General features: G+C 38.5%; 1 protein-coding gene across 1 annotated transcript in view; it reads right to left on the bottom strand.

Moving 5' to 3' along the window:
- The window catches only part of BANK1 (B cell scaffold protein with ankyrin repeats 1), a 323,758-nt gene that overhangs the window by 50,610 nt on the left and 248,681 nt on the right, over nt 1-24,467 (bottom strand). The window contains exons 8-9 of the mRNA XM_068975577.1: nt 4,377-4,455; nt 457-759 (exon numbers count right to left, since the gene is read on the bottom strand). Of these exons, the coding sequence (XP_068831678.1) occupies nt 457-759; nt 4,377-4,455 (382 nt within the window). The remainder of the gene's footprint in view (nt 1-456; nt 760-4,376; nt 4,456-24,467) is intronic.

The raw sequence follows: 24,467 nt of genomic DNA on the forward strand, positions 1-24,467 counted from the left end.
ATCTGTAACACATTAGCCTTTCTCTTTTGCCAGAAAACTAAGAGTATTTTTAAAACCCAAAGTTGTCATTTACTTTTCCACATGACGCTTGAGGTTCGTTTTATGTGAAGAGTGACAAACTCCTTCCAAATTTTATTTCTTTACTTACAGAAAGCTTTGTAATGAGACTTCTTGCCTGGAAGGAAAAAGAAAGAGAGAGAGGGAGGGAGAGGGGAAGAAGAGGAGTGAGGGGTAAGGAAAGGTAGAGAGAGAAGGACTAAAGGAGGAAAGGAGGGAGGGAGGAAGCGAGTGAGTGGCAGGTACCTCTTCGCTGATTTCTCAGGTCTTAGTTATTAAAGAACAGGAGGAAAGTTCCTCTTGGTTTTAAATGGTGATCTTCGTATAGCTTCACCACTGCTGTACTATATGCTGTGTAAGCGTGTCAAAGTTTCAAAGTTGTTTTAAACTTAAACTTACCTTGTACTGGGAAGTGAGGTTTTTCTGGTTGGAAGGCAGTGGTTACGGGTCGTGGTGGGGGGAGAGGTGGTCTGGGGCACACGAGGGGCTCTTGGGAATTATCTTCAGGGTTGTCTCCAGGAATGAACACATACAAGTCATCGTACTGGTTCTCACTTTCACTGTCAACCTCTGGAGGGCTGTGCTCTGCCTCCATGCCTGATTCATGCTCTTTTTCTTCCTCTGCCATTTCATTCCCTTTGGCTTCTTCTGCCTTCTGCCTGTAAGGCCAGCTTTTATGGTGGAGAGCTGGGCTCTGTACGGCTGTTTATGACAAAGATTGTAGGATTTCATTTAAACACTCCATCTGGAGGCAGTTAATGTTTCGTAACTTGGTACAGAAGGGGTGGTAATGTTAATTAAACTTTTATGAACTGATACAGGGGAAAGCTAACAAACGTGTAGTTTTGGTGAATAGCCATTATTGAGTTTTTAAAATATTTACCAAGAGAGCTCCATTACATCCCGCTACTTCAGATCATGACACTCTCATACACAATAATAATATGTAATATTCTGATATTACATATATAGTAATATTCCAATTCTCTAAAGTTACTGTTTGAGCAGATTCAGTATATGACTGCATTACCATATTTTTAGTAGACAACAATATAACCAACCTAACAAGTAATAAGTAAGTGATGGAAAAGGTAAAGACAAGGAACAAAAATCTTGTCTTGCTTATAAATTCTGTGATCAAATGAGTCTGTGATTCTTATTTAGTTATTATTTAACATTTATCACCAGATGACGTCTTAATTCTTAAAAATACTATTTGATAAAGTGTTGCTATTTTTCCACTGGGAAGGCGTCTAAATTACCAACAATAGGTAAACATTTTTTCTACTTAAAAAAAAATTTCTACTTTTTAAAATTAAAAACAATTTAATTAGAGGATAATGCTTCACAATGTTGTGCTGGTTCCTGCTGTAGAGCAACTGTGAATAAGCCATAAATGTATACATATCCCCTCACTCCTGAGCCTCCCTCCCACCCCCTTGTCCCATCCTCCTAGGTCATCACAGAGCACTGAGCTGAGTAGGTAAATATTGTTAAGGCTCAGTTCTCTCACCAAAAAAATCTATTCTATCTTGAAATTTAACCAAATGATTCAGGCAAATTTCCTCTATTCTAAGAATCATGATTCCATTATTTATGTTTACACTGTACACAGTAAATGCTCTCTAGCTACTCAGGAAGAAAATAGAAAAATATATAATGCAATAACTTTAAATCTTAAAACGTGTGGTTGATATTTTTCTGCTCTAAATAAAGTATTCACAAAAATTTGAAATGAACTTTGGAATCTATACTGGAGGGAAAGGGCGAATTGGGGTCATGAGTGCAATAGAAAAGCAAATAACTGTTGTTTCAAAGTTTTGTTAAACTAAAACACAGCTAAAGAAGACAAATGGCAGAGTACAGACAAAGAGGAATTTTTTTTTATACGAAGAGTTACACGGTAGACATTTTTTAGCAACAGGAGAAAAAAATCAGTCATGTGGGAAAATCATGTCCAGGATGGTACTACGTATTTCTACATGAATTTTATTTTTAATTTCTCTCATTTTTCATGTGGGAAAGAAAAAAGGTCTAGCTGCCAGTATTAGAACTGCAACCAAGATTCCTTAACTATCAGCTGGGGCAGAGCAGACGGTGTTTCGTTCTTGCACAGATCTCTGCACAGACCTCATTCATCTTTCTGCCTCTAACCCCAAACACAGCCTGAAATAAAGTAGTTTCTAGATATGCTGATGGAGTAAATGATGGAGTGGCTGAAAAGAAATCATTGCTCAGGCTAGCAAAAGGACTTCACTGTTCCTGTCTGGGCAAATCGATCATCAACTTAGAATCACATTCATGCTATAAGCAATTCCTTACAGCTATCTTTATGTTAACATGCTCAGTTTATGTATCCTATTTTATGGAAACACTGTCTAAGCAACAGGGTCTCCTTGTGAAAGAAAGTGAAGTCGCTCAGTCGTGTCTGATTCTTTGTGACCCTGTGGACTGTAGCCTACCAGGCTCCACTGTCCACGGGATTCTCCAGGCAAGAATACTGGAGTGGGTTGCCATTTCCTTCTCCAGGGGATCTTCCCAACCCAGGGATTGAACCCGGGTCTCCCGCATTGGAGGCAGACGCTTTAACCTCTGAGCCACCAGGGTCTCCTTAGTCCTTGTCAAATATGCCCTAACCTGGAATACAGCCCTAGAGAGTCTTACATGGTGGGTCAGTGGGTTTTAGGAAACTTCACAGAAATGATACCAATGGAAATTTGCTGACTTAGGGTGTTCTATGTTTCACTTCTCTAAGGAAAGAGTCAGAGGCCTGAGTCCAATCACACAGAATTTCATATCGGTGACAGTTTCAGGTCCCAACAGTCTGTAGAAATGAGGTTGTTCTGTACCAATAACTGAAATAATGTCTTCTTATTATAGGTAGTACTTCTGAGAATCAAATGTCATAATAAATACATGGTCATTATCAGTGATGGCATTTACATCACTTTCTTTAACACTAAAATGATAATAAATCATTAAAATGATAATAAAATGTATAACTTTAAAATTTAGTGCACTGATTGATTACATTATCATTTAGCATGATTTTGTGTTCTGCCCTAGTGTTTGAAGAGTTTACTGATTTTGCCAAAGTATGCTAGCTAAGGAATTGTATTTAATATTATTTGATTTGCAAGTTATCCCATCAATTGAAAAACTGGTAGGCAGTTTTGTGGAGCATCAACTGTGAACTGTTCAAAGTGCAAACAACTTGTGGTAAGAACAGGAGAATTTGGAACATAAGTGTGAATAGTTCCTTCATAAAGTACAGAATATTAGGGGCAAATGGAAAGGCAGCTGTTTCAAGGTTTCTTAACAGAGTACTACTGGCATTTTAGAGAAGATAATCCTGTGTTTCCTGGGGCATGTCCTGTGTATTGCAGAATATTTAGCAGAATTTTTAGCAAAACTCCCTTCTCAACTCATGACCACAACAAAATCTCCATTCATTGACATGCATTCTCTGTTGGGAGTAGAAAATAGTGCTCCATTAAGAGCCACTGTGTTATTGCGACAATCCAGGGGAGAGCTGATGCCAGAGTGGACAGTGTGGATAAATAACAGTGATAGGGTAAGGAAATACTGGCTGTATTGTGAAGGCAGAGTTCACAGTACTATCATTTTAGTGGAAGTACATTGGAAGTGGGATAGGAGAGAAAGTAAAAAAGGGTGACTCCAAGTTTTGGGACTGAATTGAACAAAGAAGAAATCTTCATTTCTCGACATGGCAATGTCAGCAGGTAGAGTAGATCTGGGCATGACTGGGGGCTTTCAGATTTAGAAATGTTGAGTGGGAGATGCCCATCAGACTAGCCCAGTGAGCAAGCAGTTGTGAACCAATGGACTCAGGTATGATGGGTAGAATCATGTACATGGAGGAAGATTCTGAAGTAGTCTTCAATCATTATATATAGAACTACATTCTATTACAGCTAGCGGGGACCTTAGAGAGAACTAGTGCAAACTTCTCATTTCTTATCGGGGAAAACTAAGGTCTGAAAATAATGTGACTTTGTTTAAAAAAATCGAAAAAACATAGTTATCACAGAACATTTATATTAAATTGACTAGCATACTTTTTTTGGGTAGGAAAAACTGCTGGTTTGATTATTAAACACTGAACTTGTTAGAACTATTTAAATTAGCACGATAATATAGTAATATTTCTACCAGATGATATGCTTAAAGTCATACCATTAATTAAATGTCTTCCACTGCTCTTCGTGTTTTTCTACACTCTCTTCAGTTTGACTTTACCAGTTATAAATACCTTAATTTAAGTGTTATGTATATATGTAACACAGAGGAGCACTTACTAGGAGAACATGTAGAAAATGAGGTGATACTCTCTTCATAGTGATTTTCTTGCTCATTATCTCTGCTAACTTCTTGGATCTGAAATAAAGGAGTATAATTTTCAATGACATGCATTAATCTTAATAAATCTGTATTTTTAATATACCAGATGGAGAACTGATACCTGCAAAAATAAGAATTAGTTTTAAAATTTTAATTTAAATACTTTGATCATATTATATATCTTAGCTATTATATTTGGGCCATCTATAATTTTTTCAATGAAACATGGTATTAAAAAAGTGTAACTAGAACAATGTAACATTCATCAGTTCAGTTCAGTTCAGTTCAGTCGCTCAGTCGTGTCCGACTCTTTGCGACCCCATGAATTGCAGCAAGCCAGGAGATCCAACCAGTCCATTCTGAAGGAGATCAGCCCTGGGATTTCTTTGGAAGGAATGATGCTAAAGCTGAAACTCCAGTACTTTGGCCACCTCGTGAGAAGGGTTGACTCATTGGAAAAGACTCTGATGCTGGGAGGGATTGGGGGCAGGAGGAGAAGGGGACGACAGAGGATGAGATGGCTGGATGGCATCACCGACTCGATGGATGTGAGTTTGAGTGAACTCCAGGAGTTCGTGATGGACAGGGAGGCCTGGTGTGCTGCGATTCATGGGGTCGCAAAGAGCGACTGAACTGAACCGAACTGAACTGAGGCCTCCCTGTCCATCACCTGTCATCCTCTGTCATCCCCTTTTCCTCCTGTCCTCATTCCCTCCCAGCATCAGAGTCTTTTCCAATGAGTCAACTCTTCGCATGAGGTGGCCAAAGTACTGGAGTTTCAGCTTTAGCATCATTCCTTCCAAAGAACACCCAGGACTAATCTCCTTTAGGATGGACTGGTTGGATCTCCTTGCAGTCCAAGGGACTCTCAAGAGTCTTCTCCAATGCCACAGTTCAAAAGCATCAATTCTTCGGTGCTCAGCTTTCCTCACAGTCCAACTCTCACATCCATACATGACTACTGGAAAAACCATAGCCTTGACTAGACGGACCTTTGTTGGCAAAGTAATGTCTCTGCTTTTGAATATGCCCTCTAGGTTGGTCAAAACTTTCCTTCCAAGGAGTAAACATCTTTTAATTTCATGGCTGCAATCACCAAATATATTTTAAATGGAACTTCTTGCAATACTTTTAAGATTCACAACAATAAATATGAAATTTTTACAACAGATAACTCCTGAATAAAACTGAATCGAACTATTTCATTTAGAAACCATAAATTTTGCTTCTTTTAAACATTTCTGTATCTTTTACCAGTTCAAAAAATAATTACATCAGGGACTAAAATAGAGTGAAAGACAGTGAGATTTTAAAGAAGTTTCTTTCAAAATAAAAAGGAAACGGAGTGAAGGAATTTATGTTCCTCTTTCATAAATCAGTTTCACTACAATTAGAAGTGGGAATTATTGAGAAAGCATAGGAACCTGCTTTATTTTCTCAGGAATTGCTGTGCTCAGTTGTTAAGTTGTGTCCAAATCTTTGTAGCCCTATGGACTGTAGCCCATCAGGGTCCTCTATCTGTGGGATTCTCTAGGCAAGGATACTGGAGTAAGTTGCCATATCTTTCTCCAGAGGATCCTCCTGACCCAGGAATCAAACCCATGTCTCCCGCATCTCCTGCATTGGCAGGCAGATTCTTTTACCACTGAGCCACCTGGAAGCTGGAGTTGCTAGCCTTTGCTTATAATATCTGAAGGAGTCTAAATTGCTGGAACACATTGGTGGTTGTAGAGAAAACTAAGTAACTCCAGTGACTGTTCTATTTGTACAAACGCACGTTGAGAAAGAGATGGAGCTTGGTTGCATTAACATAGATCACATTTTTTAACCAAGAAATCCAAGTGATTATTCAAACAATTTATGCTTTTTTATTTAAAAAAACTGATGGAAATGATTAGGCCATTGCTCTACACTTGGTATGTCCCTTTAAAATTTAGAAGTGTCCACATTAAAGCATCATTAAACTAACAGACTTGGTGTGCAAGGGTATTTGACTTGCATCATGACTTCATCAATGTGGTTTGTTACCCACTTTGGCCAATGAGAGCTCAATGAAATTTATTTTATTTGTTGTTGTTGTTGTTTAATCAGTCATGTCTGACTCTTTGCAACCCCATGGACTGTAGCCTGCCAGGTTCCTCTGTACATGGGGTCTCCCAGCCAAAAATACTAGAGTGGGCTGCCATTTCCTACTCCAGGGATCTTCCCAACTCAGGGATGGAACCAGCAGCTTTGCAAGTCTTCTGTACTGCAGGCAGATTCTTTACCACTGAGCCACTGGGGAAGCCAGAAGCAGCAGTCTTTGATTTCCATTGAAATCTTGAAACTAAAAAATCTCTTTAATGTTTTTATAGTGAGCTTGATGCAGAAGCTCATTTTCTTTTTTTATTGAAGTATTAGTTGATTTGCAATGTTGAGTTAGTTCCTGGTGTATAGAAAAGTGACTCTGTTTTTCATATACATATAACATGTGTTTCACATTCTTTTCTATTTAAATCATATTTTCTCCTTTGTGGGCTCAATTAAATGCTAATGTGAAAAGTCATGTAACTTTACTACAGAGATTGACAAGTTGGTTGATGTCTGTATGCTCAGTATTAAAAGCATTGTTGATATGGCCATTTTTTGTTTTCAGTTAGCCTGACCTCTATATTTCACAAAGTAGATCAAGAATCTATTTTTAAAAATCTATAATATTAAAATCACACCAAGGGAGTTTTTACTAGTTGAGTAACAGGAATGCTTTTCAAAGATTTCAGGATTTATGTGAAATTTCCTTTATCCTATTCACAAACTTATAGACACCACAAGCTCAAAATCAGTCTTAATAAAGAGACTGTGGGCAACTTGGTAGGGGTTTATGTGTGTGTGTGTGTGTGTGTGTGTGTGTGTACTGAGGTTGAAACCTAATGGAATAACTTTTACATTATAACTTAAGCTTTATGGCATTTATATAAACAAACACAAAAGCCTAAAAGTGTCTTGAAGGCTTCCAAATACAAAAAATAGCCAAATTTGATTGAGCACTTCTTTCATAATTATTATGTCAAACTGGTATTTTGTATAATCAGGCTATATAGAAAGCAATTGTTTTCTCAGGAATGAAAGGATTTTTACTTATTTACACTGAAAAAAATTGTGTCTTTCTAGAATTCTTTACACTTACATCATATTTACTTTGGAAAAATGTGTTATATCTAATGACATATTAATAACTGGTAAAATCAAGGATGGCTCAAAAGTACGATGGCATTCTGACATCTAAGCACTTTGATACTTTGTTATGTGGTGCAGAGGACAGAGAGTGGATTTTGAAGTCTAAGCTTTCCTCACACCTTGATGTCACCTCCAGCCAGTCTCCCTAAGGGGTGACACACAGGGCTAACAGCTTCTGGTCTTAGATCCATCAGTTCTAACTACAGTTGTGAATTTCAAGCTTGGGCACCTGACCCTTTTAACCACATTCCAGCCCTATATGATAATACTTGCTTCTAATCCATCACAGTTGTGATTGCATTTGTGAGGTAGCAGCACCTTTACTGAACCAGGGCTTCCTTGGTTTCTCAGAAGGTAAGGAATCCACCTGCAACGCAGGAAGCCTGGATTTGATCCCTGGGTCGTGAAGATCTCCTGGAGAAGGGAATGGCTACCCACTCCAGTATTCTTGCCTGGAGAATCCCATGGACAGAGGAGCCTGGGGAGCTACAGTCCATGGGGTCACAAAGAGTCAGACACAACTGAGCTACTAACACTCTGACTTTTGCTTCATGCATGGTTTGAATTCAGCCATCTTTCACTAAAATGTGAATGATACAACTAAAATCCATTCCTTGCTTAAGGTTGTAGCTGTAAAAGTAAAAATGTTATTGTCATTTACAATTATGGAATCCAAAGTCTGAAAGGAACCTGAACAACTAGATTGTTCTCTTGTTCGTACAATGATACAATGCTGAAACTATGTGTCATAATAAAACTGTAATAATTTGGATATTTATCCAGCCAAGTTTGTTTGTAAATGTGGTCTATGCATAGAGAACAGACTTGTGGTTGCTAAGGGGGAGGAGGGTGGCTGAGAGAAGGACTGGGAGTATAGGGTTAGCAGATTCAAGCTACTATATATAGGATGGATAAACAAGGTTCTATTGTATAGCACAGGGAACTATATTCAATATCCTGTTATAAACCATAAAGGGAAAGAATATGAAAAAGAATGTGTATTTATGCATAACTGAGTCACTTTACAGCAGAGATTGGCACAACATTGTAAATCAGTTATACTTCAATAAAAAATATTAAATATAATCTATGGTCTGCACTGCCCAGCCCTCGTTATAAACTGGCTTTTCCTGGTTTCTACACTTGTCCTTCTATTCTTATAGAACGTATTCTGTCTGGGAGATCTTATCCCTGCAATGTCTTTAATTTATATCTCTATCATGATGATTTCTAAACATGTAATTTGCTCCAAATTTTTCTGGGGTCTAGATTCTAGGATTCAGCAAGGGATACTAGAATAACTATTCACAGAAGCAAAGGGAAAAACCTGGAGGGAGGAAGAAAAATCAGGAGAGACTATACTTTAGATTAAATATTTGTGTCCCTTCAAAATTCATATGTCAAAATCCTAACCCTCAAAGTGATTGTATTGGGGGTGGAGGTTTTTGGAAAGTAATAAGATCATGAGGATGGGGCTCTGATAAATGGGATTAGTGCCCTGATAAAAGAGACCTCACAAAGATTCCTTATCCCTTCCATCATATGAGGACACAGTGAGAAGATCGCTATGCATGAACCAGGAGGAGGGCCCTCACCAGATACCAGATCTGATGGCACCATGATTTTGGACTTCCCAGCCTCTTGAACTATGAGAAATATGTGTTTGTTGTTTATAAGCCACCCAGCTTATGCTATTTTTGTTAGAGCAGCTTGAATGGCCAAAGACAGAGAATTTCAAGTAATTCTTGCTTCACCAAGGGTAACAAAGAAAAGTTCTGAAAACAGTTTCTAAACATTTAAAATCAAGATCATTGGTGACCCTGGGTAGGGAAACTACAATAGAACTGTGTGATTTCATCCCAGATTGAATCTTGGGGAGTAATATGGGAGTGAAGAATGGAGGGCATTATATATACAGAATTTCCTTTTAGGAACTATGATGTGAGAAAGGGTTACAGGACAATACTCCTTAAGACTTGTTTTTCAAACAATGAGTTAAAGATGTTACTGAAAGAGTGCATTACTGCAGGTCTTTTTTCTATTCCTATAATAAAAACAAAAGCATATACCAGACATAAATGTAAAGCTTTGCCACTGACAATTATAAAACCTTGAAATCAGTTTTAGTTTCAAAATCCTAAGTTTAAAAAATGTAAACTTCTGTAAAGGAAACACAAAATACCAGTATGTCAGAAATAGAAATCATTATGGTGTTTTGAATACTCCAATTATATCAAATGTTTTAAAAACATGCTTTAATTTAGAGCAAAACTAAATAGCAGCTAAATAATGGATACATTTACATGTTTCCAAGTTGACAGATTGGAGTCAGTGAAGAGGTAGCCAGGTTTACATTTATGATGACTATTGCTAACAGCCATCTTTTTTTTTTCTTTTTTTCTGAGCTTTTGATAATTTGAGTGAGGGTCAAAGGGAACCAAATGGAAAAATCCAAGCTGAGTAATAAAAGGTTAGCATTGTCATCGTCACAGTTGTTGCACATGTCATTTATCTAAAAACAGAAAAGCAAGTGGTTTCTGAAATCTAAGCCAGAAGCAAACATAAGACACCCCTTAGAGACTCAGCAATTTCCCCCAAAGATTATACTCTTCAGTTGTTAGATAATAAGTGTTATTTGACAAACGAGACCAAAGACCTCTATGTTTATATTATCAGAAAATAAGTGTTCTTTGAACAAATTAAATAGAAAGGTTCTTAAAACTTATACTGTTGCTAATCTGTCCCCAGTAGGTGTTTATAAGGCTGGAATAATTTCTAGCTTTGACATACAGAATTAGAAGAGTCAATCCTATTGATCAGAGAATTTAAAATATGAAGGATCAACAGTCAGAAAAGATGAATCATAAATTAATGAAGACACAGTAGAAGAGCAAATAAAATTTCTAGCCTCAAACCTTCAGTTTGAAGGCAGGTAAAATTCAGAAGAGGCTCGTCTTTTGGGGAAAAGTTACTAGAGACAAAGCTGTTATTACTAATTATAAATATATAGATATATATTTTTTTGATGTGGCAACACACCATAATACTCTTAAGTATTCCCATTTTACAGTTTACATTTAAATTGTGGAATGGAACTAGCAAAACCATCAATATCATTTAGTAGCAGAGCAGTATCTCTTAATCACAGAAATCTGTGAGACACATATGTATCTTCAATAAATAATTTTTCTTATTAAAAGTCATTTTCACCCCATGTCAATTTACTAGCTTCCATTCAAATAAGTTATCAGACCTTTACCATTCCCACTTAGTTTTTTTTTTTTAACTTTTATTTTTATTTTTATTTTTTTTTAATTTTAAAATCTTTAATTCTTACATGTGTTCCCAAACATGAACCCCCCTCCCACCTCCCTCCCCATAACATCTCTGTGGGTCATCCCCATGCACCAGCCCCAAGCATGCTGTATCCTGCGTCAGACATAGACTGGCGATTCAATTCTTACATGATAGTATACATGATAGAATGAGTAAGTACATTGGCAGGATGGATACTTAGATCTTACCTAAATATAGATCTAAGAAACAGACAAATATATATGTTTATGTACCAAAACAACCAAAAGTTATACTAGATTTGATAATTTAATAACAGAACAAACCTATTGAAAGTAAATCTGCAGTGCATTTAAGGTAAAAATAAAATGGAAAACTTTTGTGGTAGGAAAAACAACATTGTTATATATTAAAGAAACATATTTCCCCTACACTGGCATGTAAAATCAAAATAGAAGAGAATCAATAAAACCAGTAAGTTCACTTTGGGAGAAAAACATCATTTTCTTTAGCCCAGAAATCTGAACGCTTTTTACTTGTAATAGTGAAATAATTTTTATTTTGTGGGGGCCCCAACCAAAACACTAAAGGTGCTGCTGCTTCTATTCTAAAATTACTGTAAAAAGAGCTTCATCCCACTTCATTCTGCCACTGAGAAGTGCAAGCATCTTGTAAGGCAGTAGCTTAGCATTTTCACGCTTCAAGTGATTTGTTTGGCAGATTTCAGTTGCTTGTGAAAATAATTCCTAATCTTCACATTCATAGCCTAAAGGAAACCAGGGCTAGTCTAATGGAAATCAGGGTGTGTCTGATATCCATTTTCATCTAGAAGTAACTTCATGAGTGTGTAATCTTACATGAAGTTTAGATAAATTAGTTTAATGAAATTTATCTTCAGCTTTCCATATCTTCTGAGAAAGATTTTTCTGGTTCTTAATTTAGACAGTTATTCATTTCCAAATAGCAGGCCATGGCATTTGCCTGCACAAGGGTTTCACAACAGAATATATAAAGTTTAAAACAGCTCCTTAAATTAAAAAGAAATTCCTCTATACGTATGGTCAATTTATCTTTGACAGAACAACAAAGGCAATACAATGGAACCAAGAGAGTCTCTTCAACCAATGGTGTTGAAACAAGTGGACATCCACATGTGAAACATCAGTCTAGACACAGACTTTATACCCTTTACAAAAGTTAACCCAAAATAGATCATAGACCTAAGAGCAAAATTACAAAACTCACAGACAATAATGGGAAAAACTTAGACGATTTTGGTTCTGGTGATGTCTTTTTAGATAGAACACCAAAGCAAGATCCATGAAAGAAATAGTTGATAACCTGAACGTTATTAAAATAAAAACTTCTGCTTTGTAAAAGACAAACTCAAGACAAACAGGAGACAAGCCACAGACTAAGACAGAATATCTGCAAAAGATAAATTCTGATAAAGGTCTGTCAACAAAGTATATGAAGAACTTTTAAAATTCAACAAGAAAATAAACTGATTAACAAATGGGCCAAAGATCTTATCAGACACCACAGCAAAGAAGATACACATGTGGCAAATAGGCGTACGGAAAAATGATCCACATCTTTCCCATATGGTATTATGGAAATGCAAATTAAAACAACAATGAGATAATTAGATTCCCTGAGGATTCCCAATCCCTTTGCTGGATCCCCAGACTGATAAGCCTGACATGGGGCCAAGAACCTTCACAGCAGTGGGAGAACTTTGATATTATTGCTGTCCAGTTTGCAGGTTGCTCATCCAGCGGGTATGGGATTTGATTTTATCATGTTTGCGCCCCTCCTACCATCTCGCTGTGGCTTCTTTGTCTTTGGACATAGGGTATCTTTTAATTTTTTTTTAATTTTACTTTATTTTACTTTACAGTACTGTATTGGTTTTGCCATACATTGACATGAATCCATCACGGGTATACATGAGTTCCCAATCCTGAACCCCCCTTCCACCTCCCTCCCTATATCATCTCTCTGGGTCATCCCAGTGCACCAGCCCCAAGCATCCTGTATCCTGTATCGAACCTAGACTGGCGATTTGTTTCTTGCATGATAGTATGCATGTTTCAATGCCATGCTCCTAAATCATCCCACCCTCTCCCTCTCCCACAGAGTCCAAAGGTCCGTTCTATACATCTGTGTCTCTTTTGCTGTCTCGCATACAGGGTTATCATTACCATCTTTCTAAATTCCATATATATGTGTTAGTATACTGTACTGGTGTTTTTCTTTCTGGCTTACTTCACTCTGTATAATCGGCTCCAGTTTCATCCACCTCATTAGAACTGGGTTCCACTGTTCTCCAGTCGATGGTTGCTTAACAACTAGTTGTGATTTTGGTGTTCTTGCAGGAGGAGATGAGTGTACATCCTTCTATTCCACCATCTTGAACCGGACTATCAGAACACAGATTTTTAGGGCAATGAATAATACTTGGCAATGAAAATCTTGTGTATAGGTTATTAGCACTTTTGCCTAAACACACAGAGTGTATGACCCCAAGAGTGAATAAGAAGGTGAACTATGGACTCTGGGGGTTTCAGTTCAGTTCATTTCAGTTCCGTCGCTCAGTCGTGTCCGACTCCCTGTGACCCCATGAATCGCAGCACGCCAGGCCTCCCTGTCCATCACCAACTCCCGGAGTTCACTCAGATTCATGTCCATCGAGTCAGTGATGCCAGCCAGCCATCTCATCCTCTGTCGTCCCCTTCTCCTCCTGCCCCCAATCCCTCCCAGCATCAGAGTCTTCTCCAATGAGTCAACTCTTCGCATTCTTAGGTGGCCAAAGTACTGGAGTTTCAGCTTTAGCATCATTCCTTCCAAAGAAATCCCAGGGCTGATCTCCTTCTATCATGTAAGAATCGAATCACCAGTCTATGTCCGACGCAGGATACAGCATGCTTGGGGCTGGTGCACGGGGATGACCCGGAGGGATGTAGTGGGGAGGGAGGTGGGAGGGGAGTTCATGTTTGGGATCGCATGTACACCCGTGGTGGATTCATGTCAATGTATGGCAAAACCAATACAGTATTATAAAGTAAAAGTAAAAATAAAAAGTTAAAAAAAATAAAAAATAAAATACACATAATATAAAATTTACAAAAGAAAAAAAAGAATGCACTGGTTGGATCTCCTTGCAGTCCAAGAGACTCTCAAGAGTCTTCTCCAACACCACAGTTCAAAAGCATCAATTCTTCGGTGCTCAGTTTTCTTCATAGTCTAACTCTCACATCCATACATGACCACTGGAAAAACCACAGCCTTGACTAGATGGACTTTTGTTGGCAAAGTAATGTCTCTGCTTTTGAATATGCTATCTAGGTTGGTCATAACTTTTCTTCCAAGGAGTAAGCGTCTTTTAATTTCATGGCTGCAGTCACCATCTGCAGTGATTTTGGAGCCCCAAAAAATAAAGTCTGACACTGTTTCCACTGTTTCTCCATCTATTTCCCATGAAGTGATGGGACCAGATGCCATGATCTTCGTTTTCTGAATGTTGAGCTTTAAGCCAACTTTTTCACTCTCCTCTTTCACTTTCATCAGGAGGCTTTTTAGTTCCTCTTCACTTTCTGCCATAAGGGTGGTGTCATCTGCATATCTGAGGTTATTGATATTTCTCCTGGCAATCTTGATTCTAGCTTGTGTTTCTTCCAGCCCAGCATTTCTCATGACGTACTCTGCATATAAGTTAAATAAGCAGGGTGACAATATACAGCCTTGATGTACTCCTTTTCCTGTTTGGAACCAGTCTGTTGTTCCATGTTAGCACATACAAATATTAACAATGGTTGAATCCCTAGGTCAACTAGCTTTCTAACTATAAATATTCTGTTTAGATATTTGAATCACTTTACATTGTTATGGATCATGTAATTAAAATAGTAAGATAAGGATTGAGGTACTTTAACTGAGATTAGCATTTATGAACAGCTGAACTAAGCAAATGAATAAAAAAATTAACAGCTGAGCTAAGTGAATGAATAAAAAATTACATATTATACCCTGTATTTGAGGACATTTGGAAGTTTTATAAAGATATATTCCTCACTAAACCACTGAATAGCTTAGAAATTCATCAAACTAAAGCAATGTCAATTCAGTTTAGGCAAAATTCTATCGCTAGAGAATTGCAGCAATGGCAATGGGGCTGTATTTTTTTATTTACTTATTTAAAAACATTTATTCAGAACTTACTAAATATTAGAAACCAGGCTAGGCTGGGAGTATAATGAAGGATAAGTTAAGTTTAAAAAAGAACAGAAAATATCCACATATATATTCATAATACATATGATAGGTACAATGGCATTATTATTAAAAATAATAACTTATACAATATTTACAATGTACTAGCCCTGGTCTGGAGAAGGCAATGGCACCCCACTCCAGTACTCTTGCCTGGAAAATCCCATGGACGGAGGAGCTTGGTAGGCTGCAGTCCATGGGGTCGCGAAGAGTTGGACACGACTGAGCAACTTCACTTTCACTTTTCACTTTCCTGCATTGGAGAAGAAAATGGCAACCCACTCCAGTGTTCTTGCCTGGAGAATCCCAGGGACAGCAGAGCCTGGTGGGCTGCTGTCTATGGGGTCGCATAGAGTCGGACATGACTGAAGCGACTTAGCAGCAGCAGCAGCAGTACTGGTCTGGTGGGCTACAGTCCAAAAGGGTCCCAAAGAGTCAGACATGACTGAGTGACTAAGCACATCCACCCCCCCCAACACACACACACACACACACACACACACACACACACACACACAGACACTCGTCTAAGTTCTGTATCATGTTAATTTATTTCAGCTTCAAAATGATTTTATGAGATAGGTTTACTGTTGTAATCTTCACTTAATGAGTCAAAAAAAACTTACAGTGGGGTTAAGTAACAGCTAATGTCTCTTATTAAAGGGCTCAAACAATAGGAAAATAAATAAGTGTCTATAAGAAAGAATGTGTCATCACCTAAGATGGCAATGAATCAAGAGTCATAGATATTCACAGAACAGATGCATGCATGCTCAGTTGCTAAGTCGTGTCCAACTCTTTTGTGATCTCATGGACTCTGTCCATGGGATTTCCCAGGCAAGAATACTGGAGTGAGTTGCCATTTCCTACTCCAGGGGCTCTTCCTGATCCAGGGACTGGACTTGTGTCCTCTGCATTGCAGATGGGCTCTTTACCATTGAGCCAGTAGGGAAGCCCCATCATAGGACAAATAGCTGACAAAATTTTGGAAGAAATGCACAAATTTCAGGGCTGTGGCTGGCATTGGAGATACCTTTCAAAGATGATTAAAATATTTAAAACTGGGGGCTGGGCATCATGAGCAAAGTGACATAATTAAATGTGGACTTGGGAAAGCACAGGTTGTGTTGGGAAACACTGGATCATCCTGCTTGACTAGCGGGTAAGAGCAACAAATGTCTGTTTACAGGGTGCACAGAATCCCTAGTTGCCCAGTTCTGTCTCCTCAGTATTTCTGGCCCTCAGGCTAGGTAGTGGGGAGCCAGGCTGTCTGTCCAGTTGGCCTGTAAAGCATATGCTCAGTACTGTCTTGGCTATTGTCTGAGTTATGAGAAAACAGAAGGCCCACTCAGTCCCCACAGAAGAGATGGTCAAAACGGCAATAATGACCTTTGAAAGTACACACAGACATCATTAAACCATATCACGGCTGTAGAGATGCCAATATGTGTGTGTATGCTGAGCTGTGTCCAGCTCTATGAGACTCTGCTGACTGTAGCCTGCCAGGCTCCTCTGTCCATGGAATTTTCCAGGCAAGAATATTGGAACAGGTTGCCATTTCCTACTCCAGGAGATCTTTCCAACTCCAGAATCAATTTGCATCTCGCGTCTCCTGCATTGGCAGGCGGATTTTTTTTACCACTGCACTACCTGGGAAGCCCATAGATGCCGCTAGAAGAGTGCTAATGGGGACAGTGGGGTCAGGGATAGATATGGGGAGAAAACACACGCAATCCAGCAAAGATACTTCCAGGCTTCCCTTTTCATTTTCTCTCCTGCCTTTGAGAAGCAGGAGACAGCTCTGTTTTCACATTTGGCTTGGATACAAATACAGTGAAAATATCTAATAAACATTTCTTGTGTTCTGAGAAATGAAAAATGAGATGAATGGAGATATGTTCTAATCAGAGAATCTTGCTTTAGGCCCAATCTTTCAGAGGGAAAAAAAAACCTGTTGTAAGATGAAAATGTTAGAAGTAAGAACATATGGGTTGCACAGTGATATCGTTTGATAACTTAATGGTCTATGTCTCCTTGGTAGCACAGAACAAAAGTGTGTGTGGCTCTTATTCCTTCTAAATCCACCTCGGGGAATGTATATAGTTACTACAAATGGGATAAGAGAGGCAGAGAAGTTTTTAAATGGTTGTTCAAGGGCACTAGATGAAGCCAGTTTCTTCTAATCAGGGTTTTATCCACAACTCTTGAGATGCACGTGATACATAACTAAAAGCACTTCCCTCTATCTTGCTGCCAAAGAATGAGATGCAGATGTCATGATTTAGGAAGGTTTTGATTACAGTGTCTACATTTATAAAGTAATTAATGATTTTCAAAGCAGTTTCACATATATCACCATCTTCATATCAACACTGTAAGTCAGGCACAAGGACACTTAAGTGAAGACAGATGAAGAGATGGTGGCTTGTCCACAGCTCAGAGTGTATAAAGCAGAGATTCAAATCCAGGATAACCCGGGAACTGGGGGGGTTTATATCCTGTGGATCCTTGTCAAGTGTTCTTTATTTTATGAATATGTTGCTTTTTATTAAAACTATTTGTACCAAGTAAATATGACACTAAAAGAGACGGAGTGAAAATAATATATTTTTGGAAATGAAACTCTTTACTCAATGAAGAAATCATGTCTGACTACAGATCAAAGTTCTATAAATGATAGTGAAGTTTAAAAATTTATGTTGTTAGTAAAAATGAAGCTGAAATTCAGAGGCTCTATCTCTGACTAATAGTCTATTTTCTAGAGAATGTGAATAGGAGAAAATTATGGAGTTAATCCAAAAAACTTAGCAATCAATTAAATTCTATGATACAGTTTAGGATGAAAGATGACCTCTATGACTTCAAAATCATTAAAACATAACTCTGATATATTCCTAAAGATAGAAAAGTCTGTATTTTACTGTTTATTTACCAGCAATTGAATTTTCAAGAAAGTGTAACTCTTTCCAGTGGAGAAACATTTTTATCAGGTAGACTTAACCTGCCTTTTGATAGATGTAATAAAAAGATAAATGAAAGTGAAATTCCATACATTATAGTTATATTTGTTTTATGATAGTACATTTTGCGATAGGAAGATTACAATTTACTTAAAATTATGGTTTCAGATTACCTTGCTTCCCCGGCCCCCATTACCACAGCAGATTTTATATCCATGCTTTCTTTTGTACTTCCTGAGTCTTTAGCCACATTTCACAGATAAGCCAAAGCACTCAGCCACTGGACACTGGTTTATCTCTGGAACACAGTACCAACTTCTGTTTGACCACCTCTGTAAGCGTTATCAACCCTTCCAGTGCAAAGCCTATACAGACAGGTCATTTGCTAAAACAGAGATGTTGGATTTGTGCTTGTTTCTTTTAATTACTTTTATGCAGTCACATAAACTGTGACCACTTCATCAAATAGTTAACACATGATGAACAGATGTCAGGTTTTATATTTTAGGGGTTGTATTTCTTCGTTCTTATTTTTTTCAGACTTGCCTATTAGCTCAATGTTTTCTTTCTTTTCCTTTGACTTTTAAAAAGAAATAAATAAAACCACAGAATGACAGGCTTTCATATGATGAGTTAACAAATCTCTGCTGCTACTACTGCTGCTAAGTCTCTTCAGTCGTGTCCGACTCTGTGCAACCCCATAGACAGCAGCCCACCAGGCTCCCCCATCCCTGGGATTCTCCAAGCAAGAATACTGTTATCTAAACTCTAGTTTGGTGAGACACTTTCTTTAACCAAACGTAAAGCAGCATGATTTCAGGTGACCCCTATATTATCCTATTGTGAATCAGAGGATGTGTGGGCCAAGTGTACTAAAGATAAAAATACAGTTCAGAAGGCAATTTAAATAGATCATATCTTCTGGGAAGATTACCTGTCAGGAAAATCAGGAAAAAAGTGAATTTAAAATTATGACATCCTACTCAAGACACCTTGTTATATGTGGCTGGGTAAAGAACTCCATTTCACATCTAATGTACAGGTCTTATACAGTAAACCTATATAAGAAAGCATTGGAAATTTTCAACCACGGAAGTGTTCTTTTCATACCTTACCCCATCCTGGAAAGGATAACCTAGATTATTGCATTTTAGGAGGTTGAGATGAAAGATAACTAAGATGAGGAACAATATCAAATAGTGTAGTGATCTTGGCTCTCGATGCACATTAAATTCCCAGGGGGAGCTTTCATAAACTCCCTATTTCTAGGCCCCACCCAAGACCAACTAATTAGAATAATCAGAAATGGGACCCAGGCTGTAGTGTTCATGAAAGGCTCTGCTGAGGACTCTACTCTGCATCCAGCATGGAGACCCATGAAGACAGTGAATACAAGCACAGATTTAGCATGAGATAGCCTAAATTCACACTGGCTCCTGATTATTGACTATGAACAAGTTACTGAGTCTTTCTCAGAGCTAGTTTTTATCTATAAATCAAGTGCCTACTACTTTGGGTTGTTTCAAGGGTTAGATGAGCTATTTCCTGTCATAGATTAAATACTATTACTACTAGGCACATGTTAAGTCTCAAATTGGAGTTCAATTCCTGTACCCCAACCCCTGATGGCATTCCAAACTTTCATTATCCGATCACTTGCTGAATTAGAACTTTATATTTTCTTTAGAGGCAGTGCTGTGCTTTTCTGAAGCAGCAGAGCAACGTGGTTAAGAGCATGGACACAGGAAACAACAGCTAGGTCCAAATCTTGGCTACATCTTCTTGTAGCCTTGTGACACTGGTCAAACACTTCATTTTTCTTTCCCTCAATCTGCTCATTTGTAAAATGGGTTACTAACATTATCTGCCTCAGAGGATTCTTGTGATGAGTAAATGTATTAATATACACAAGATAGATGGGGCTTCCCTAGTGGCTCAGACGGTAAAGAATCTGCCTGTAACATAGGAGACCTGGTTGGCTACAGTCCATAGGGCTGCAAAGAGGTGGACATGACTGAGCACCTCACAAACACACACATCACGCTGATGATAATGTTGCTGATGTTAGTAGTGAAATCCTTTACTGGTGTTTCAGCCAAAGGTGTTAATTTTCCAAATCTAGCACTGCCCACCAGATCTTTCCATCGTTCTTAGCAGTTCTCCCACACCATGTCCACTAGAACTACATTGGAGAATAATGTTTTCAAAGATAACTTGAAAGGATATTCTCTTATTTCTTTACCAGTTCACAGATTTTTTTTGGAAGTGATAATTCAAATCCATAACCACTTCATGAAAATGGTCTGAAAGATCATGTTCTAATACTGGTTAACAAGTAGTATCTTCTTTCCATATGTGTTTATTTTATTAATGTCTAGGTTGTATATCATACGGTTATGTAACACTGATGTTGATATTAACAGAAAAGAATAAGAGAATTCATAAATTCACTGCTATGCTGCAGTGCTAAAGAAACAAAAAATATCTTAATGACATCTGTACAGATCTTGAGTAAAAAGGTATTTGACATTCTCTGATAGTGTTGAATATCTTATTTTTAGCATTTTGTGTTTTTTGGCACTTTAAATCAAAATTTAAGATTTAAAAAAATTCTGTACCAGAGAAACATAATGTTATTCATGAATTTAATCTTTGTTCCCTAACTCTAACTATTAGGTAGTGTTTCATCACAACTACAATGCCTATCGAGGAAGCACCTCAGAGTGTCAAGGGTCCAGCTGGAGATCACAATTAGCAGCTGATGTAAGTTGTTTACAACCAAGGCTAGGAGATACTTGTCACAAGGAATTCATCATAACGTATCTCATACCTGACAAAAGGCACATTAATAATCTTTTATTGCTTTCTATGCTTTGAGGGCTTTAATTTTTCAAAAGCCAAACAAGGTCTTTTCACGTTATTTTTCCTTGACCCTTAATGTGCCAAAAGATATACTTTTGGAAATAAATACTATTATGAGCTATCAAAAATACCTCCAGGCAAAACAGGCAACTTATTAACTATGACTTTATGAGACTTCACACATTGCATCTTGTGGAAGGCAAATAAAACCCTTATATCTGTCACTGCCTTTTTCTTCATACTTCACAGCTGCCATCCAAAAAATCCCTCTGCTGAAGCTTCTGGCAATGGCTGGTTTATGAAAGAGAGATAAAATGCAGAGAAAAAGTGATTACAGAGTTATATTTTCCATGGGGTTGCAAATGCAGGTGTCAGGAGCTTCAGTAATATTCTTTCTTTGTCCTTTGCCAAGTGTGTTATCTCTGGAAGAGACCAACACCAACCTTTCTTTAAACAGATGTGCCTCAGTGGCCAGCCTGAGAACCAGTATCTATGCTGGTGAATTTATGGCCCTGCACACTGGAGGCGGGATCCATTCATGTGTTCATCCACTCAACAAACAAACTGAGTGCCTACTTAATGTGCCAGGCCAGGCAGTGTTCAGAATAATGATACAGCAGTAAATAAAATATTATGAAGTTCCTGCCTCTGTGGAACTTCATTCTAGTGGAGGACAGACAAATGTTTACAAGAACCTGTACTGTTTTCAGAGAAGGCAATGGCACCCCACTCCAGTACTCTTGCCTGGAATATCCCATGGATGGAGGAGGCTGGTAGGCTGCAGTCCATGGGGTCGCAGAGGGTCGGACACGACTGAGTGACTTCACTTTCACTTTTCACTTTCATGCTTTGGAGAAGGAAATGGCAACCCACTCCAGTGTTCTTGCCTGGAGAATCCCAGGGACGGGGGAGCCTGGTGGGCTGCCATCTATGGGGTCACACAGAGTAGGACACAACTGAAGCGACTTAGCAGCAGCACTGTGTTTTATGTACAAATTAGTGTGGACTGGGGTAGCTGGGGAGGAGGGTTTGTTTCGAGGTGTTAGTTTGTGCGTGTGTGTTTGTTCAGTCCCTCAGTTGTGTCTGACTCTTTGTGCCCCATGGAGTACAGCCCACCAGGCTCCTCTGTCCATGGGATTTTCCAGGCAAGAATATGGGAGTGGGTTGCCATTTCTTACTCCAGGGAATCTTTCTGACCCAGGGATTGAATCCACATGTCTTGTATCTCATGCACTGGCAGACAGATTCTTTATTACTGGAGCAATTTGGGAAGCCCTATAGATTAATAAACATACAATTCTTTTTAAAAAGGTCTTCCTGTAGCTCAAACAGTAAAGAATCTGCTTGCAATGCAGGAGATCTGGGTTCGATCCCTGGGTCAGGAAGATCCCCTGGAGACGAAAATGGCAATCCGCTCCAGTATTCTTGCCTGGAAAAATCCCATGGACAGAGGAGCCTGGCAGGCTATAGTCCATGGGGTCACAAAGAGTCAGACACGACTGAGTGACTATTTTTAAAAAGGGACATACTGTCAGAGTGAGATTGTTTATTTTACATAGCTCAAATAGGTCACACGTATTTGTACACATATAGCTATGAAATATATACTTGAGTATGAAGCATAGACATTAATGTGCATATATATTCCCCCCCCCCGCACCGTTTTTCCTACTCCACATCATGCTCTTGCCGGGCCTGTCACTCCATCACCATAAGTGCATATGTTCTCTCTTCTTAAAAGGGGGTGGACCTCTGTGATCTCCTGGAGTAAGGAGTAGCACAGAAGAGCCTCTGTATGACTTCTGAAGTCAGCCATGAGAATGACACAGCTCTTGCATGACTTTCTCTCAGGATGCACACTCTTGAACTCAGTGAAGCAGCCTGTGAAACATGGAGATCCTTACCCATCTGGAGAGGAACAGACCTCAGCTCCCAGCCCAGTAGAGCTCTCGGTTCAGAGCGCCAATTGCCAGCCATGGGATTGAGCCATTTTTCAACATGTATTCTCCAATCCTCTTTTGAGTTATTCCAACTGAAATTATTGGAGCAAAGATGAGCAAACTTTTGGGACCAAAGTTTTCCTACTGAGCCTTGCCCAAATTTCAGCTTTATGAGCAAAATCAATCTTTATTATGATCCTAATCCACTAGGTTTTGGGGTAGATTGTTGCAAAATAATGTATAGCCGGGACAACACACACACATGTGTATAAGTGGTCAACTGAGTGTGCTCTTTTCAATTTTAAGGATCAGATAGCAAATATGAGGAGTAACTAGAAAGGGTGCAGGGACCTGTCCACCATAGATAGTAAAAGCAAGAGCATGGCCCTTGTTAGTAGCGTTACACCCTCAGGTTCAATCTGAGAGAAGGTCTGAATATTTTCCCTGAAATTTCTTTGAATGTTGTATTCAGGTTTGCCCAGAAAGACACTGAACCTGAGGTCAAAATCATGTACTGAAGCTCTATAAGTTAGTGATGTATAACCTTGAACCAGTCACTTAACCTTTAAAAGTCGCTTTATGTGTATGCGTATAAACATACACATAATAAAACACGTATTTGTATTAATATTGTCATTCACACAAGATTGCAAAGGTAACAGCAGTAATAACAGATGCTAACATTTTGGGGTCTATGTTATGTGGTAGGCGGTGTATTATGTGCTTTTCATATGTCATCGTGTGTTCTTAAAACTGTTTAATTTGTTATGTATGGTACTATTATCATCTCCTTTTTCATTGAGGAAAAAAACCAAGTTACTGAGAGATTAAGTTACTAGCCCAAGACCAAATATAAGAATTAGAGTGGGATTTAAAAGCTAAGTCTTTCATGCACACTGATTTTGTCTACGTGCTGTTGTTAAAAAACAAAACCAAAAAAAACACAAAACAGCAAAACAGTAAGTCTTTCAGCTAGCAGAATCAGGGATGTCTTTAACTACTATGAGGCATATCATTTCAGTTCAGTTCAGTTCAGTCGCTCAGTCATGTCTGACTTTTTGTGATCCCATGGACTGCAGCACACTTAGGCTGAAGGCATATTAAGTAATATATTCATGAAAGGTGTAAAGTTCCAAAAACGCATAAGTGAAAATAGATGAGGATAGGATTATACACACAGAAAAAGCAGAAGTACTACAGGAAATGAATTGAGGAAGAATTTTGGAAAGAGTTGATGCTGCTAGCACTGCTCATACCGTCCTAATGTGTGAAGCGGAAGAAAAACAAGCGAACAAACAGAGGACTTGCGAGATAGGCAGCCCAAATGCCGTATTTTCGCTCTGAAGAGTAGGGCTTCTGAGAGATGGACTGGAAAGCAAGCATAAAGGAATGAAGCAAGGGGCATCGCCCTTGGTTTTGGTGTTCTGATTCCATTACTCAGATAAAATCGCTGAGCTTCCAAATTTGTTTCCAGGGCTTTGTGACAGACTTAGCTAGTGATACC

This window comes from Capricornis sumatraensis, chromosome 7 (genome assembly GCF_032405125.1).
Source record: "Capricornis sumatraensis isolate serow.1 chromosome 7, serow.2, whole genome shotgun sequence".
Taxonomy (NCBI): Eukaryota; Metazoa; Chordata; class Mammalia; order Artiodactyla; family Bovidae; genus Capricornis; species Capricornis sumatraensis.